This window comes from Heteronotia binoei, chromosome 2, assembly GCF_032191835.1.
Source record: "Heteronotia binoei isolate CCM8104 ecotype False Entrance Well chromosome 2, APGP_CSIRO_Hbin_v1, whole genome shotgun sequence".
Lineage (NCBI taxonomy): Eukaryota > Metazoa > Chordata > Lepidosauria > Squamata > Gekkonidae > Heteronotia > Heteronotia binoei.
Window position 1 is genome coordinate 18,186,689 of NC_083224.1, and position 18,865 is coordinate 18,205,553.

The window sequence follows — 18,865 nt, forward strand, 5'->3', positions numbered from 1 at the left end:
TATCTATCTAGCTTGCTCTATGGCGTTTGCAGTGGTGGAGGACTGAGCAAGAGACATCATCAGTCTGTTCTTCTAACAGATTGAACCTGGGACCTTCTGCACACCAAACAGATGCACTGTCACTGAGCCATAGCCAATCAAAAATGGGCCTTTGTAGCAACAGGCTTTCAGAAGTATGTCGGCTTGCATCCATTCAGCAAAAGCCCAGACATAATTACATTTTAATTGGTATTTGTGTTTGTTTTTAATTGCTGCAAGCTGCTTTGAACGCCAGTCCTTTTGGCTGGAAAGAGAATAAATAAATGCTGTTTAGCTAGCAAAGCTAATTGCTGCCAATAGATTAATCCTCTGCAAAACCCATCTGCCTGTTTTCCTGCCACAAATGGAAGCAATGTGGGACAGGAAGAAACAGGGATGCACAATTCTCTGGTTTATTAGGTGAGTCTTAAGAACATAAGAGAAGCCATGTTGGACCAGGCCAGTGGCCCATCCAGTCCAACACTCTGTGTCACATAAGAACATAAGAGAAGCCATGTTGGATCAGGCCATTGGCCCATCCAGTCCAACACTCTGAGTCACATAAGAACATAAGAGAAGCCATGTTGGATCAGGCCAGTGGCCCATCCAGTCCAACACTCTGTGTCACATAAGAACATAAGAGAAGCCATGTTGGATCAGGCCAGTGGCCCATCCAGTCCAACACTCTGTGTCACATAAGAGAAGCCATGTTGGATCAAGCCAGTGGCCCATCCAGTCCAACACTCTGTGTCACATAAGAGAAGCCCTGTTGGATCAGGCCAGTGGCCCATCCAGTCCAACACTCTGAGTCACATAAGAACAGAAGAGAAGCCCTGTTGGATCAGGCCAATGGCCCATCCAGTCCAACACTCTGAGTCACATAAGAACAGAAGAGAAGCCATGTTGGACCAGGCCAGTGGCCCATCCAGTCCAACACTCTGTGCACATAAGAACATAAGAGAAGCCATGTTGGATCAAGCCAGTGGCCCATCCAGTCCAACACTCTGTGTCACATAAGAACATAAGAGAAGCCCTGTTGGATCAGGCCAATGGCCCATCCAGTCCAACACTCTGTCACACAGTGGCCAAAAAACACAGGTGTAACCAGGAGATCCATCAGTGAGGCCAGGACACTAGAAGCCCTCCCACTGTTGCCCCCCCACCAAGCACCAAGAATACAAGAGGATCACTGCCCTAGACTGAGAGTTCCATTTTAGGCTTTCCAATCCCTAGGTCCCAGGTGGGTTCTCCCGCTTTCCCAGGCTCCTTCCCGCCCCCAGTCAGCTGGCTGGCGGTGGAAAGCCCCGCCCCCACAGCCACCATGTGCCCTTCCACCTCTGGAGGCTTCAGTCTCTACTTGAGAAAGCCTTCCTCTTGGGATGGTGTGTCTGCGTCTTTAAGGCTGAAGGGGAGCGGGGGGAGGAGGCAGAACAACATGGCTGTGAAAGGAGCCCAGACCCTCCGTTTGTTGCACAATCCTTGCAGAGGTCGTTTGCATAGTGCGAAGGTAAACCTGAACCTTTGGTTGCCCTGTGGTACTGTGAAAAACTTGGAAGTTCAGCAACTCGTGAGTAGAAATGCCAATCCCCAGGTGGGGGCAGGGGAGCCCCGTTTTGGAGGTCCTCCAGAGCTTCAGGGTCATCAGAAACAGGGTGGGGGTGGGGAGGGAGGTAAATGTCTGCTGGACCATAGGGTATAATGGAGAATTAATCCCAGGGTATCTGGGGCTTTGGAGGGGCGGTTTTTTGAGGTAGAGGTACCACATTTTCAGTGTAGCATCTGATGGGTCTCATCAAAGAACTCTCCAAGTTTCAAATAGTTTGGACCAGGGGGTCCAATTTTATGAGCCCCAAAAGAAGGTGCCCCTATCCTTCATTATTTCTAATGTAGGGAAGGCATTAAAAAGGTATGTGGTCCCCTTAAATGTGATGGCCCGAACTTCCTTTGGAGTTCAATTGTGCTTGTCATAACTTTGCTTATGGCTCCACCCCCAAAGTCTCCTGGCTCCACCCCCAAAGTCCACAGATATTTCTTGAATTGGACTTGGCAACCCTATTCCATCTATACCCTGTGGCTAATAGCACTCGGTCTTAAAGGTGCCATTGGACTCTTAACTTTGTCACAAAGATAAAGGAAGTAACATTAAACAGGGGTCATTTTGTAGAAAAAGAGGTGCTGGAGCTGATTAGCACAACTCATTAGCACAACTCATTTGCATATGCCACACACCCCTGACATCACCAGAAGGTGCACTAAATTATATCAGCTCAGCATCTACCTTCAAATGCTTCTTGAATTAGAATTGTCATAAGAAAACCTTAGTCCCATCATACTTTTTAAACTACTGTCTCCTACGTAGCCACAGTGGCATGAGGAACATTTCCATCTGTCTGCTTTACATGTTTTTGGTCATTTTCCCATTTTTTTGTGGGGAAAAATATTAGAAAGTTTGTCAGATCTTAGAGGTCAGCAAAATTCTCACAGGGGGGGGTTGAACAGTGGAGCCCAGATGCAATTATGGGGGGGCGGGGAAGAGAAAGAAAGAGCACAATGAAATTTAGAGGTTCTGGAGCCCTGCTCCTGTGAGCTCCTGCCCAAAATGAGACCTGAATGTTAAAAAACAGAGAGCACAAATCTCTCGTTGATTTGTGCGGCCCACAAAAGATACCAAACCTCTTTGCATTTTCCCATGGAACCGCAGGTGAGAAACTCCTTTACCTGCCTCGACAAGGTCCCACTGGTGGACCTCCTGATGGCACCTAGGTTTTTGGCCACTGTGTGACACAGTGTTGGACTGTATGGGCCAATGGCCCAATCCAACAGGGCTTCTCTTATGTTCTCTCTGTCTCGGGCAGTGATGCTCTGTATTCTTGGTGCTTGGAGAGGGGGGGGCACAGTGGGAGGGCTTCTAGTGTCCTGGCCCCACTGGTGGACCTCCTGATGGCACCTGGGTTTTTTGGCCACTGTGTGACACAAAGTGTTGGACTGGATGGGCCATTGACCTGATCCAACATGGCATCTCTTATGTTCTTATGACTTCCTGATGGCACCTTGGTTTTTTGGCCACTGTGTGACACAGAGTGTTGGACTGGATGGGCCATTGGCCTGATCCAACATGGCTTCTCTTATGTTCTTATGTTCACAAGCCATTCATAGGAGGAAACTTTCCCAGCTATATTCAGACACCTCTGGGGATACATTTTTCTGAGGAAACCTAGGAGGAATGCAGAAATCCAAGATGAAATTAAATCAAAAGTGTTTCTGGCTCAACATTAGGAAGGACTTTCTGACTGTTAGAGTGGTTCCTCAGTAGAACAGGCTTCCTCGGGAGGTGGTGGGCTCTCCTTCCTTGGAGTGTTGAACTCATCTGTTATGAGGGCCAGATCTGTCATAAATGAGACCTTGTTGGGCTGAGCCATGTTGCACTGGGCTGTATGTGTACCTATTTAAGATTAAGTAGCAGAGATATAAACTTTATAAAGGACACAAACAAACACAATTAAAGGGTTTTTTAAAAAACAAACCTTAAAATAAAACATGCTTAAAACATTACCACTCATTGGCCTTAAAGGTGCATTCTTTGTATCTCTCCCACAGGATCCCGGGTACTGGGCAAAGGAAGCTCGGGCTCTTTGCTCCCTTCCCCAGGAGTCCAGGAAAGGGAGGAGCCTCAGCCAACAGAAGGAAGAGAGGCTTGGCTCAGTAGCTCTGCTGTGTGATTGAGAGAGCCTGGCAAATCAAGCTCTGCCTGTCCCCCTTCCTCCCCAAGGGAGAAGCCTCAGCCAATGAAGAAAACAGAAGTTTTGCTCTGTAGCTCCTGTGCGATTGAGCAAGTCCAGCAAAGCAAGCTGTTATGCAGAAGGAAGCAAGAGAGAGGGAGAAGGAAGCAGATGACAAGCCAGTTGTTCGGAGGCCTGATAGGAGCCCTCTGGGGGCCTGATTCGGCCCCCAGACAGCATGTTTGACTCCCTGGTTTATGGGGTTGGAGCACTTTCTCTATGAGCAGAGGCAGAAGAATCTGGGACTTTTTGATTTAGGAAGAGACAACTAAGGGGGGGGGGGGGACACAGGAAATACATTTCTAAAATTTTGCACGGGGTGGGGGAGAATTGACAAAGAGAGCTTTTTCTCCTCCCCAAATACTAGAACTCAAGGGTATCCCATGAAGCCAATGAGTAATAGATTCAGGATGGACCAAAGGAAACACTACTCTGCAGAGAGAGTGATTGAAATGTGAAATTTACTGCTGGAGGAGGTATAGATGGCTTTAAAAGGCAATTGGATTCATTCCATCAGTGGCTAGCAGCCATGGTGACTAAACAAAGCCTCCGCATTCAGAGGCAGTCAGCTTCTGAATCCCAGAGCCAGGAGGCGACATCAGGGGAAGGCCTAGGCCTCGATGCCCTGTTGTAAGGCCTACAGAGGAACCAGCGTGAGACAAGATGCTGGACTAGAAGGACCACTGGCCTGATCCAGCAGGGCTTTCCTTATGTTCTCATGAAGGCCTCAGCCTCTATACCCTGTTGTTGGACCTCCAGGGGAACTTGTTGGCCACTGTGTGAGACAGGATGCTGGACTAGATGGACCACTGGACTCATCCAGCATGGCTTTCTAATGTTCTCATGAAGGCCTTGGCCTCTATGCCCTGTTGTTGGACCTCCAGAGGAACTGGCTGACCACTGTGTGAGACAGGATGCTGGACTAGATGGACCACTGGTCTGATCCAGCAGGGCTTTCTAACGTTCTCATGATGGCCTTGGCCTCTATGTCCTGTCGTTGGACCGCCAGAGGAACTGGCTGGCCACTTTGTGAGACAGGATGCTGCTTATCCAAGGTTCTAGTTTCATGCTCTAATTACTATACCCGCACCAGCCCATAATATATAGGAGTAGCCAACTGCAGTCTGACATATTCCTGCAAATTTGCGGGGGGGGGGGGGTGAAGCTTGGGACGGGTGGGGTTTGGAGGATGAGAGGGATCTCAGCAGGTTTTTGTTGTTCAGTCACACAGTTGAGTCCGACTCTTTGCAACGCCAAGGACCAAGTCATACTAGGTCCTCCTGTCTTCTACCATCCTCTGAAGTCCACTCAAATCTCAGCAGGTATAATGCTATAAAACCAGGGCGCTTTTTTTGTAGCAGAAACTCCTTTGTGTATTAGGCCACACCCCCTGATGTAGCCAATCCTCCTGGAGCTTACAGCAGGCCCTATATGAAGAGCTCTGAAAGCTCTTGGAGGATTGGCTACCTCAGGGGTGTGTGGCCTAATATGCAAAGGAGTTCCTGCTACAAAAAAAGCCCTACATGGAACCTATCCTCCAAAGTGGCTGTTTTTCTCCAGGGGAATTGGAGTCTGTGCTCTGGAGATCAGCTGCGGTTCTGAGATAGCCACCGGGAGGTTGGCAACCCTACACATGCAACAAACAAGCCGGGCCCCAGCTCAGAAGAACTTGCCTTCTCCCAGCGGATGGCTGATTGGTTCACGATACGTCTCTTCTAGTTCGAGATTCGCAGCTTTCTCGGGGCTAGATTTTTGGTTCCGTGGGGACAGCAAGGGCAAAGGCGATTCGGGGGTGGAGCTCCCATCTCTGGATAACACCCTTGGGGGCTTTGGCCTGCCCCTGCAGTAACAAAAAAAGGGAACAACAATAATGATCCTTAGCATCTGTATGGCGCTTGCACATGTTCCAAGCGTCACCCATCGTGATTGCTACACCAACCCAGTAAGGTGGGCCAGTGAGTATCTATCCAGCGTATTTTTATCCTGCCTTTCCTTCAAGGAACTCAAGGCAACGGACATGGACTGCCCCACCTTTGTCTTCACAATGGCCTTGTGAGGTAGGCCCAGGGATCTTCCATGATGGTCGTCTCCCATGAAAGAGCACAGTAGCACCCTGACTTGGGTAGCCCAGGCAAGCCAGGCTATGTAAGTAGGGTTGCCAAGGCCAATTCAAGAAATATCTGGGGACATTGGGGGTGGAGCCAGGAGACTCTGGGGGTGGAGCCAGGCGCAAGGGTGTTACATGCATAATTGAACTTTAAGGGAGCTCTGGCCATCACATTTAAAGGGACTGCACATCTTTTAAATGCCTTCCTTCCATAGGAAATAATGAAGGATAGGGGCACCTTCTTTTGGGGCTCATAGAATTGGACCCCCCGGTCCAGTCTTTTTGAAACTTGGGGGGTATTTTGGGGAGAGGCACTGGATTAGGCTTCCCAACCCTCCCGCCCTAGAGGGGGACCCCAGGATTTCCAGCCTCTTTCCCCGCTCCCCAAAAAAACAGAAGCGGGGGGAGGGGGGGGAAACGGCGCCAAGGAGCGTGGCGAACCGCCCCATCTCGGAGAGGGCGATGCCGCTGCGTGGCTGCCGCCTCTTCTCCGCTTCACCGTGGCTGCTCCTCCGAGATGGGCTCAGGCTGGGCCCATCTCGAAGGAGCGGCTGCGGTGGGGAAGAGGCAGCAGCTGCGCGGCGGCGTCGCCCGCTCCGCTCCGCCTCTGGGGTGGAATTGGAGAAGGGGAGGGTGGAGGGAAGGAAGGCATTTAAAAAGTTGTGAGGTCCCTTTAATTTTGATGGACAGAACTCCCTTTGGAGTTCAATTGTGCTTGTCACACCCTTGCTCCTAGCTTCACCCCAGTGTCTCCTGGCTCCACCCCCAAAGTCTCCTGGCTCCACCCCCAAAGTCCCCAGATATTTCTGGAATTGGACTTGGCAACCCTACACTGGATGCTATACTGAAAATTTGGTGCCTCTATCTCAAAGAGCCCCAGATACCCACGGATTAATTCTCCATTATTTTCTATGAGAATAATAGAGTTCTCAGCAGACATTCCCCTCTCCTCCCCCCGCTTTCTGATGACCCTGAAGCAGGGGGAGGGCCTCCAAACCAGGGGATCCCCAGCCCCCACCTGGGGATTGGCAACCCTATATGTAAGAGGGGTATGGCCTAATATGCAAAGGAGTTCCTGCGACCAAAAAAAAAGCCCTGCCGCCCACACAGTGACCTATGGGCAATATCGAAACGCCGAAGGATAAAGGGGAGCAAAGGCTGAACTTACTCCGTGCTGCAGCACCGCTTCAGCTCTTCCTTCAGCCTCTTGTTCTCCTCCCGCATCTTATTCAATTCATTGGCTGTTCATGGGGGAAGGAAAGAAAGAAAGAAAGGGCGGGGTTAGGGAGAGCCGGATGTGTTCGTGGATGGATGCTGATAGGAGGAAACATGCATTTCAGAGGGCTGAGCGGAATCTGGCAGTTCCCAGACGAAATGAACTCAAAGGACTGTTAGGTCCAGGGCTTTTTTTTTGCAGCAGGAACTCCTTTGCATATTAGGCCACGCCCCCGGATGCAGCCAATCCTCTAAGAGCTTATAGTAGGCCCTGGACTAAGAGCCCTGTAAGCTCTTGGGGGACTGGCTACATAAGGGGAGTGTGGCCTAATATGCAGAGCAGATCCTGCTACAAAAAAAGTCCTGGCTCAGGTCACACTTTTAGGTGTGCGTAATCATTTAAACGTGTGTGTAAAGTGCCTACACAACTGACTCACGGCGACCCCAGCAAGGGGCTTTCTAGGCAAGTGAGAAGCAGCGGTGGTTGGCCATTGCCTTCCTCTGCAGAGCCTTCCTTGGTGGTCTCCCTTCCACGCACTGACCCTGCTTAGCTTCTGACTTAGGGTGACCCCAGCAAGGGTCTTTCAAGGCAAGGGAGAAGCAGCGGTGGTTGGCCGTTGCCTTCCTCTGCATAGCGACCCTGGATTTCCTTGGTGGTCTCCCATCCAAGCACTAACCAGGGCTGCTCCTGCTCAGCTTCTGAGATCTGATGGGATCAGGCTAGCCTGGGCCATCCAGGTCAGGGCAGATAAACAGAAGTGGTTTGCCATTGGCTGCCTCTGCACAGCAACCCTGGACTTCCTGGGCGGTCTCCCATCCAAGAACAACCAGGGCTTAGCTTCTGAAATCTGACAAGATCAGGCTAGCCTGGGCCTTTCTGTGCAGAGGAAATGTTGGCTTCAACATTAGGTGTAAAGGAACACGTTACCATCTTGCTCCCTCTAGCAAGGGGCTTTCAAGGCAAGGGAGAGTCTCTTTGGTGTACTGGTTAAGTGTGTGGACTCTTATCTGGAAGAACCGGGTTCGATTCCCCACTCCTCCACTTGAACCTGCTGGAATGGCCTTGGGTCAGCCGTAGCTCTGGCAGAGGTTGTCCTTGAAAGGGCAGCTGCTGTGAGAGCCCTCTCCAGCCCGACCCACCTCACAGGGTGTCTGTTGTGGGGGAGGAAGGGAAAGGAGATTGTAGGCCACTCTCTGTCCTTGAAAGGGCAGCTGCTGTGAGAGTCCTCTCAGCCCCACCCACCTCACAGGGTGTCTGTTGTGGGGGAGGAAGGGAAAGGAGATTGTAGGCCACTCTCTGTCCTTGAAAGGGCAGCTGCTGTGAGAGTCCTCTCAGCCCCACCCACCTCACAGGGTGTCTGTTGTGGGGGAAGAAGGGAAAGGAGATTGTAGGCCGCTCTCTGTCCTTGAAAGGGCAGCTGCTGTGAGAGCCCTCTCCAGCCCCACCCACCTCACAGGGTGTCTGTTGTGGGGGAGGAAGGGAAAGGAGATTGTAGGCCGCTCTCTGCCCTTGAAAGGGCAGCTGCTGTGAGAGCCCTCTCCAGCCCCACCCACCTCACAGGGTGTCTGTTGCGGGGGAGGAAGGGAAAGGAGATTGTAGGCCGCTCTCTGCCCTTGAAAGGGCAGCTGCTGTGAGAGCCCTCTCCAGCCCCACCCACCTCACAGGGTGTCTGTTGTGGGGGAGGAAGGGAAAGGAGATTGTAGGCCGCTCTCTGTCCTTGAAAGGGCAGCTGCTGGGAGAGCCCTCTCCAGCCCCACCCACCTCACAGGGTGTCTGTTGTGGGGGAGGAAGGGAAAGGAGATTGCAGGCCGCTCTCTGTCCTTGAAAGGGCAGCTGCTGGGAGAGCCCTCTCCAGCCCCACCCACCTCACAGGGTGTCTGTTGTGGGGGAGGAAGGGAAAGGAGATTGTAGGCCGCTCTCTGTCCTTGAAAGGGCAGCTGCTGGGAGAGCCCTCTCCAGCCCCACCCACCTCACAGGGTGTCTGTTGTGGGGGAGGAAGGGAAAGGAGATTGTAGGCCGCTCTCTGTCCTTGAAAGGGCAGCTGCTGTGAGAGCCCTCTCCAGCCCGACCCACATCACAGGGTATTTGTTGTGGGGGAGGAAGGGAAAGGAGATTGTGAGCCGCTCTGAGACTCTTCGGAGTGGAGGGTGGGATATAAATCCAGTATCTTCATCTACCTCACAGGGTGTCTGTTGTGAGAGGGGGGAAGGTAAAGGAGATTGTGAGCCGCTCTGAGACTCTTCGGAGTGGAGGGTGGGATATAAATCCAGTATCTTCATCTACCTCACAGGGTGTCTGTTGTGAGAGGGGGGAAGGTAAAGGAGATTGTGAGCCGCTTTGAGACTCTTCGGAGTGGAGGGCGGGATATAAATCCAATATCTTCATCTACCTCACAGGGTGTCTGTTGTGGGGTGGGGGGAGGTAAAGGAGATTGTGAGCCGCTCTGAGACTCTTCGGAGTGGAGGGCGGGATATATATCCAATATCTTCATCAACCTCACAGAGTGTCTGTTGTGGGGGAGGAAGGGAAAGGATATTGTGAGCCGCTCTGAGACTCTTCGGAGTGGAGGGTGGGATATAAATCCAATATCTTCTTCTTCTTCTCTAGTGAATTATCAGCTTCCCACGGCCTGGAATTCCCAGCTTTATTTCAGCAAGCTTCTCTAAGCGAAGAATAAACTTTCAGAGCCGAGAAAAGCACTCACGAACACGACAAACGGGTTCACGCCAAGTTCCACTGCAGGCTGGCACATGCTCCAGGCGCGTGACACGTCACGCTTGACTTTTTCTTTTGACAGCACTGCTCTCGCCAACCGAGGAGGTAAGTGACCAAATTGCCGTCTGCATAGGTTGCAGCGGGCAAGTTTGGCTGAAGTTTTGCACTGCCTTCTGAGGGGCTAACTGGGTTTGTTTATTTCATTATTGATTTGGGAAAACAGACACGCTGCCTTTGCAAGAGACCTGCTCAAGGTAACTCACTAAGCTTAAAAAAAACGGTAACACAACAACAAAAGAATCAGTATAAAAACAAGCCATGGCGCCTATATAAAGCAACTCCGGGCAGCTTAAAAGGGGAACCATAAAACAGGGGCAGCCAAACTGTGGCTCGTGAGCCACATGTGGCTTTCCACCACATATTGTGTGGCTCTCAAAGCCCCCACCACCTTGGAGAAGGCATTTGTCTCTTTAAATCACTTCTTCAAACCAAGCCAGCCAGCAGCTTGGAGAATGTATTTGAAGTTAAAGTTGCTTTCTTTCCAACTCTCCTCCTTCCTTCCTTCCTTCCTTCCTTCCTTCCTTCCTTCCTTCCTTCCTTCCTTCCTTCCTTCCTTCCTTCCTTCCTTCCTTCCTTCCTTCCTTCCTTCCTTCCTTCCTTCCTTCTCTCAAACCTCTGACGTTAATGTCTTGCGGCTTTCAAACATCTGTTGTTTATCCTATGTGGCTCTTATGTTAAGCAAGTTTGGCCACCCCTGCCATAAAACAGTCCTCAGACCATTAAGAACAGCTAAAATACTTTTCCAGATGAGATAACCACGGGCCCTTTGGGCAACAGATAAACAAGCTGCCTCCCCCCTGCTGTGATTTGGTATGGGGATCTGGGGAGTGGTTCTTGTGCATGCATATAAGCGGGGTCATGGCCTCGCCATTTTGTCTTAGTATGTAGAGAACAATAAAGCATGATTCCTGTTTTACCATGATGCATCGAACCCAGTATTTTACAAGAACATAAGAAGAGCCTTGCTGGATCAGACCAGAGGCACAGAGGCCGAGGCCTTCATAAGAACATAAGGAGAGCCTTGCTGGATCAGACCAGAGGCACAGAGGCCGAGGCCTTCATAAGAACATAAGGAGAGCCTTGCTGGATCAGACCAGAGGCACAGAGGCTGAGGGCACAGAGGCCGAGGCCTTCATAAGAACATAAGGAGAGCCTTGCTGGATCAGACCAGAGGTCCATCTAGTCCAGCATGCTGTCTCACACAGGGGCCAACCGCAGGGCACAGAGAACGAGGCTTCTCCCTGATTTTCCTTCCTGGTTCTTGGATTCAGAGGTTTAGTGCTTCTGAATGTGGATGTTCCCCTCAGTCACCATGGCTAGTAGCCATTGATGGACCTCTCCTCCATGAATGTGTCTCATCCCCTTTCAAAACTCTCTGTGCTCATGGCCATCACTACATCCTCTGGCAACAAATTCTTGTGAGGTAGGTCAGTCCAAGACATTGTGATGGGGCCCAGAGTCACTTGGCAAGCTTTCAAGGAAGAGCAGGGATTTGAACCTGGTTGTGTCAGGTCCTTGTCTGACCACTAAGCTATGTTGGGTCTCTCACCCTCTGCTACAACAAACAGACCAACCAGTTGCTTTCTCGTTTGAGTTGGCGGCATCCCCTCTGAAGGCTTCCACATTCTCTGAAATGTATTCTCTGAATTTTGTCTTTGTCCCAGTTAGACACAATTATTATCTGTGTTTGTATTTCTGTTCTGATCATGCAGGCTGTCAGTTTCTGACACTTAAAATATAACAGAAACTGTGGAGCTGACAAAGCAAGACCAAAAATATCTCGCTTGGTACTAGTTTGGTGTAGTGGTTAAGTGTGCGGACTCTTATCTGGAAGAATTGGGTTTGATTCCCCACTCCTCCACTCGCACCTGCTGGAATGGCCTTGGGTCAGCCAGAGCTCTGGCAGAGGTTGTCCTTGAAAGGGCAGCTTCTGGGAGAGGCCTCTCCAGCCCCACCCACCTCACAGGGTGTCTGTTGTGGGGGAGGAAGGGAAAGGAGATTGTAGGCCGCTCTCTGTCCTTGAAAGGGCAGCTTCTGGGAGAGCCCTCTCCAGCCCCACCCACCTCACAGGGTGTCTGTTGTGGGGGAGGAAGGTAAAGGAGATTGTGAGCCACTCTGAGACTCTTTGGAGTGGAGGGCGGGATATAAATCCAATATCTTCTTCATCTTCTTCTTCTTCTACAATGCCAAAAAGTTCTGATTTTTCAGAAGCAAAATAAGTTCCCATTTATACCCCACCCTTCTCTCTGAATCAGAGTCTCTGAGCGGCTCACAATTTCCTTTATCTTCTCCCCCCACAACAGACGCCCTGTGAGGAGGGTGGGGCTGAGAGAGCTCTGACAGAAGCTGCCCTTTCAAGGACAAAGTCTCAGAGCAGCCTACAATCTCCTTTATCTTCTCCCCCCCTCACAACAGACACCCTGTGAGGTAGGTAGGGCTGAGAGAGCTCTCACATCAGCTGCCTTTTCAAGGACAACTCCCACGAGAGCTATGGCTCCCACGAGAGCTATGGCTGAAAGTGGAGAAGTGGGGAATCAAACCCCTTAGCTAGACAGAGTGTCCAACTCTCTCACTATCAGACACATGCAAGAACTCCAGATCTCTGCTCGGCTTACTGAGAATGAAGATGTGTTGGAGGCTCTGGAAATGGGCCTTCCCAAATTCGTGCTGCTTCTTCTTCGCGAGCTCTTGAGTCACTTGGCATCTGTCACAGAGACCAGCTCGTAACCTGAAGGAAGGACGAATAATGAAGGGTGAAGACATTTTAAAACCAGAGGTGTACTCTCTATATGAAGACAGGTGTAATGCCTTTAGAGCAGAGGGCTTCTCTCTAGGAGAAGTGAGATGTAACTTTTTTAGACAAAGACAGATGCAAAGAGAGATGCAATATTTTTTAGATACAGATGTTCTCTTGATATGACAACTTGTAATATTTTTAGAGCTCAGAGGCCCTCTCTGAACGTCCCACCACTAAATTCAAATCTGAATAGATTGTTCGTTTCTGTAGCTCCTGTGCGATTGAGCAAGCCTAGCAAAGCAAGCTGTGATGCAGATGGAAGCCAGAGAGAGGGAGAAGGAAGCAGATGACAGTCAGTTGCTTGGGGGCCTCATTTGACCCCCTGGGACGCATGTTTGGCACCCCTGTTATAGAGTACTGAAAGTATTGCTACATGTGCTAATGAACCAGAGCCCATATGGTGATAAAGAAAAGTCAGATATCTGCTGGGCTTAGCTTACATGGGGATGCATATGATTTACCTGTTTTCCAACACCTTCACATTGTCTTTTAGGACTTTCTGCTGTTCTCGTAGCTGGTGGTTTTTGGCGAAGAGCTCTTCTATTCTCTGGGTATCTCTAATTCCAGGGAGAACAAAGGAAGCAAAATGAGAAGGCTGATGGATTCTAACTCCCCCCCAAAAGAGACCCCCTTGCTTGTCCTATACTATTAATGTCATGAACGAATAGATTTAGCAAAACCTGGCTGTGAGTGTCGAAATTATCTGTGCAAGCGGAATAGAGTTGTCAACTTCCAAGCGGGACCAGGAGATCTCCTGGAATTACAACAGATCTCCAGATAGCAGAGATCTGTTGTAATCATAGAATCATAGAATCATAGAGATGGGTCCTCCAGGGACATCATAGAATCATAGATAATCATAGAATCCTAGAGGTGGGACCTCCAGGGACATCATAGAATCATAGATAATCATAGAATCATAGAATTCTAGAGGTGGGACCTCCAGGGACATCATAGAATCATAGATAATCATAGAATCCTAGAGGTGGGACCTCCAGGGACATCATAGAATCATAGATAATCATAGAATCCTAGAGGTGGGACCTCCAGGGACATCATAGAATCACAGATAATCCTAGAATCCTAGAGGTGGGACCTCCAGGGACATCATAGAATCATAGATAATCATAGAATCCTAGAGGTGGGACCTCCAGGGACATCATAGAATCATAGATAATCATAGAATCCTAGAGGTAGGACCTCCAGGGACATCATAGCATCATAGATAATCATAGAATCCTAGAGGTGGGACCTCCAGGGACATCATAGAATCATAGATAATCCTAGAATCCTAGAATCCTAGAGTTGGGACCTCCAGGGACATCTAGTCCAAGTCCCTGCACAATGCAGGAAACAATTGATGGACCTCTCCTCTTGGCTGCTTTGGAGAGTGGACTCTATGGCATTATACCCTGCTGAGTTCCCTCCCCTCCTCAAAACCCAATATCCCCAGGCTCCCACCCCCACAAATCTCAGAGATGGCAGTTTTAAGGCTGGCTCAGAAAAAAGGGTTTACCCCCCTGTCCCAGGAATCCCCTTATTGGTGCATTCAAACAGACCTTCATACAAACCCGGCTAAGACGGTCCAGTCCCAGCTCCTAATTTCCCATAGCTATTGTCTGGAGGAACGCCTTATGCACGGGCGTGACCCTGAATATTCTAACACGAACAACCGAAAATCCACCTTTGCCCACAGAATGCAGAACAGAACAGTATCTGCTTCACTCACCGGCATTTCTCGTTGGTTAGCTCGTTCAGTTTTGTTTGCAGGCCTGAAAGAGTTAAATAAAGAACATTTGGACAAGATGCTAGAGCAGGAGTGGCCAAACTTGCTTAATATAAGAGCCATGGAGAATAAACATCGGATGTTTGAGAGTCATCAAGACATTAGTGCCAGATGTTTGAGAGCAGGCAGGCAGGAAAATAGATGAGGCAGAGAGAGGTGGAAAGAAAGCAACTTTAACTTGAAATGCATTCTCCAAGCCAGCTGACGGTGTGGTGGGGGCTTCGAGAGCCACACAATATGTGAGAAAGAGCCACACGTGGCTCCTGAGCCACAGTTTGGCCACCCCTGTGCTAGACCCTTGGTGTAGATCACTCGACAGTGCAAATGTCACATGACGCTTCTAAGGAATCGGGATGTTTTGAATGACATCCTTGTCTGCAAAGTGCAGTCCCAAAACCACTTGTTAGTGTAGTACTGTTTGCCAAAATGGGGCTATCCAGAGTCCTGAAGCGGCAGAACAAAGTTTGAATCCAGCAGCACCATCAAGACCAGCAAAAGTTTTATTATAGGTTTTTGTGCGCATGCACACTTCTTCTGATACATGGAAATGGAAGTTGCCAGTCCATCTTACCCATCTCCCCCCACCCCCCCCTTCTGGCATTGCCAGAAGGGGTACTCAATTCTATCAGCTCAGCATCTACTTTAAAATGCTTCTTGAATGATCGTTATCAATCATCAATCAATTATCTCATCATACTTTTAAAATTCCTTTCTCCTATGTGGCCACAGTGGCATGATGAAGATTTCCATCTGTCTGCTTTGTATGTTTTGGTTATTTTCCCCTTTTTTGGCGGGGAAAAATATTAGAAAGTTTGTCAAATCTTAAGAGTTCAGCAAAATTCTCACAAAATTCAACAATGGAGCCCAGAAGCAAGTATTTTTTTGGGGGGGTGGGGGGAGATGGGTAAGAAAAAAAAGAGCACCATAAAATTTAGAGGTTACAGAGAAGGTAGAAAAAAGAACTACTTTTCTCAGTTTCTCACAATACAAGACCCTCAATGAAATTGCTGAGCAGTCAGGTTAGAATGGATAAAAGGAAGTCCTTCTTCACCCAAAGGGTGATTAACACATGGAATTCACTGCCACAGGAGGTGGTGGCGGCTACAGGCATAGCCAGCTTCAAGAGGGGATTGGATAAACATATGGAGCAGAGGTCCATCAGTGGTTGGAACTCTCTGTCTGGGGCAAGTGATGCTCTGTATTTTTGGTGCTTGGGAGGGGCAACAGTGCAAGGACTTCTTGTGTCCTGGCCCCACTGATAGACCTCCTGATGGCACCTGGGTTTTGTAGGGCACTGTGTGACAGAGTACTGGACTGGATGGGCCACTGGCCTGATCCAACAGGGCTTCTCTTATGTTCTTATGTGACACAGAGTGTTGGACTGGATGGGCCATTGGCCTGATCCAACATGGCTTCTCTTATGTTCTTATGTTGCCGAGCTCCTTTGAGCTCCTGCACAAAATGAGGCCTGAAGGTGTGTAACAGCTGCAAGGATCAAACTGGAATAAAAGGCTGCATCTTTTATATAGTTTATATGGTCCCCATTTGGGTTTAATTCTGGGGTGGGTAGGTGGCGGTGAAGGAAACAGCAGAGTCCTATCAGTATGGAGACCTCCAAGGCAATGCCATTTGATCCCTCAACAGGCTATGCCAGGGATCAGATGACCTCTGTGTAGGGTTGCCAAGTCCAATTCAAGAAATATCTGAGGACTTTGGGGGTCGAGCCAGGAGACACTGGGGGGTGGAGCCAGGAGCAAGGGTGTGACAAGCATAATTGAACTCCAAAGAGAGTTCTGGCCATCACATTTCAAGGGACTACACACCTTTTAAATGCCTTTTCTCCATTGGAAATAATGAAGGATAGGGGCACATTCTTTTGGGGCTCATAGAATTGGACCCCCTGGTCCAATCCTTTTGAAACTTGGAGGGTATTTTGAGGAGAGGCATTGGATGCTATGCTTCAAATTTGGTGCCTCTACCTCAAAAAACAGCCCCCCTCCAGAGCCTCACATACTCACAGATCAATTCTCCATTATACCCTATGGGAATCGGTCTCCTTAGGGAATAATGGCGCATCCAGCAGACATTTTCCTCCCCTCCCCTCACTTTCTGATGACCCTGAAGCGGGGGGGGAGGGCCTTCAACCTGGGGAATCCCCTGCCCCCGCCTGGGGATTGGCAACCCTACCTCTGAGGGCAAAAAGCCATACTGAGGAACTAAGACTGCCTGTCTTGCACCAGTGGAAAAGTGGTACGATCAGGCCTCAGGTTCCGCAGGAGCTCATAAAAGTGCAGGTCCTGAACCTTTCTGAGGGTTCCCCCTCTTCCTCCGCACCTACCTACTTTGTCCCTTGAATAGTAGGTGCAGCTGCATAACAATCCCTGGATTGGGAGAGCGGGCAGCCAGCCAGCCAGCCACCAGGAGCTTTGCCATGCCCCCAGCAGCTCTCATTAACGCCTGGAGAAGCCCACATCACCCTTTCTCCACTTCTTATGTGATTTGGGGTGGTGGGTGGCTTGCTGGCCTTTTGACTGGGGGAAGGGCAGCCCAGGAGAGCTCCAGGCGAGTGAAGCCTGCTTGGGCTGGCTGGTGCTCTAGCCAGCCCAAGCAGGTCTCGCTTGCCTGGGGCTCTCTTTTCTTGCATCAGGTTGCTTTTGGTGGTGTGTGTGGGTGGTGGTGGTGGGGGCGGCATATGGTAATGAGTTATGCTAATATGCTCCACCACCTATTTTTCTACAAAATGAACCCTGGGTATGATCCAACCCTTTGTGGTGTTGTGCCAATAGTTAAGACTCAGCCTCTGAGTCCACAAGCTTCTGAGGGTAGCTTCCCGGCTGTGGGCATTCTTCCTACCTTGGACTTCCTTCTCATGCATTTCCTTGAGTTTGTTCAAGAATTCAGCAAAATTCTCATTCGCCATTTTCTGCGTGTTGTCACATGGGAATGGTCAAGCTTGCGAGAATCAGATCCTCCCAGATCAATTTGATATCGCCATTTAGTTTGCAGTCTGCAACATCAAAAAAATGAAAAAGAAGAAAAAAAGGAACAATTAACATAAGAACATAAGAGAAGCCGTGTTGGATCAGGCCAAAGGCCCATCCAGTCCAACACTCTGTGTCACATAAGAACATAAGAGAAGCCATGTTGGATCAGGCCAATGGCCCATCGAGTCCAACACTCTGTGTCACATAAGAGAAGCCCTGATGGATCAGGCCAATGGCCCATCCAGTCCAACACTCTGAGTCACATAAGAGCATAAGAGAAGCCATGTTGGATCAGGCCAATGGCCCTTCCAGTCCAACACTCTGAGTCACATAAGAGCATAAGAGAAGCCATGTTGGATCAGGCCAAAGGCCCTTCCAGTCCAACACTCTGTGTCACATAACAACATAAGAGAAGCCATGTTGGATCAGGCCAATGGCCCATCCAGTCCAACACTCTGTGTCACATAAGAACATAAGAGAAGCCATGTTGGATCAGGCCAATGGCCCATCCAGTCCAACACTCTGTGTCACATAAGAACATAAGAGAAGCCATGTTGGATCAGGCCAATGGCCCATCGAGTCCAACACTCTGTGTCACATAAGAACATAAGAGAAGCCACGTTGGATCAGGCCAATGGCCCATCCAGTCCAACACTCTGTGTCACATAAGAACATAAGAGAAGCCATGTTGGATCAGGCCAATGGCCCATCCAGTCCAACTCTCTGTGTCACACGGTGGCCAAATAAAACCAGGTGCCATCAGGAGGTCCACCAATTCATAAATCTTTTTAACCCCATCCATTTGGTTCATAAGAGCATAAGAGAAGCCATGTTGGATCAGACCAAAGGCCCATCCAGTTGGACACTCTTACGTTACAAAGGCGTCAAAACTCAGGAGGTCCAGCAGTGGTCCAGAAGCCCTCCCACTGTTGCCTCCCAACCATCAAGAATACAGAGCATCACTGCCCCAGATATAGTGTTCCATCTACATCTTGTAGCTAATAGCCACTGATGGACTTCTGCTCCTTATGTTTATCCAATCCCCTCTTGAAGTTGTTTATGCTTGTGGCTTAAAGCTGTCTATACTTGTGTTCTTTGTTTTGCTCTGGCCCGCTTTGTTGTTTTTTTATCGCTTTGGAATTCTCTGCCGCTTGAGTCTCTGATGTATTTTTTTAAATTAGCTTTTGATGCCCGTTGCTCTTCAACTTTTTAAGCTGTTTTGAACAAAGGTAGATGACTGGGGAAGGCAATGGCAAACCACCCCTTAAAAAGTCTGCCGTGAAAAGGTTGCGAAAGCAACATTGCCCCAGAGTCCAAAGCGACTGGTGCTTGCGCAGGGGACCACCTTTACCTTTTTAATATTTGGAAAGGAAGATTAAAAAAACAATCCAAATAAATCGAAA

At 49.4% G+C, this 18,865-nt stretch overlaps 1 protein-coding gene across 1 annotated transcript in view; it reads right to left on the bottom strand.

The window, feature by feature from the left end:
- RBBP8NL (RBBP8 N-terminal like) overlaps positions 1 to 17,421 on the bottom strand; it is a 41,642-nt gene extending 24,221 nt beyond the window's left edge. The window contains exons 1-6 of the mRNA XM_060232936.1: positions 17,332 to 17,421; positions 14,422 to 14,464; positions 13,154 to 13,249; positions 12,511 to 12,623; positions 7,073 to 7,145; positions 5,501 to 5,637 (exon numbers count right to left, since the gene is read on the bottom strand). Of these exons, the coding sequence (XP_060088919.1) occupies positions 5,501 to 5,637; positions 7,073 to 7,145; positions 12,511 to 12,623; positions 13,154 to 13,249; positions 14,422 to 14,464; positions 17,332 to 17,398 (529 nt within the window). The 5' untranslated portion in view covers positions 17,399 to 17,421. The remainder of the gene's footprint in view (positions 1 to 5,500; positions 5,638 to 7,072; positions 7,146 to 12,510; positions 12,624 to 13,153; positions 13,250 to 14,421; positions 14,465 to 17,331) is intronic.
- Between the last annotated feature and the right edge of the window lie 1,444 nt (positions 17,422 to 18,865).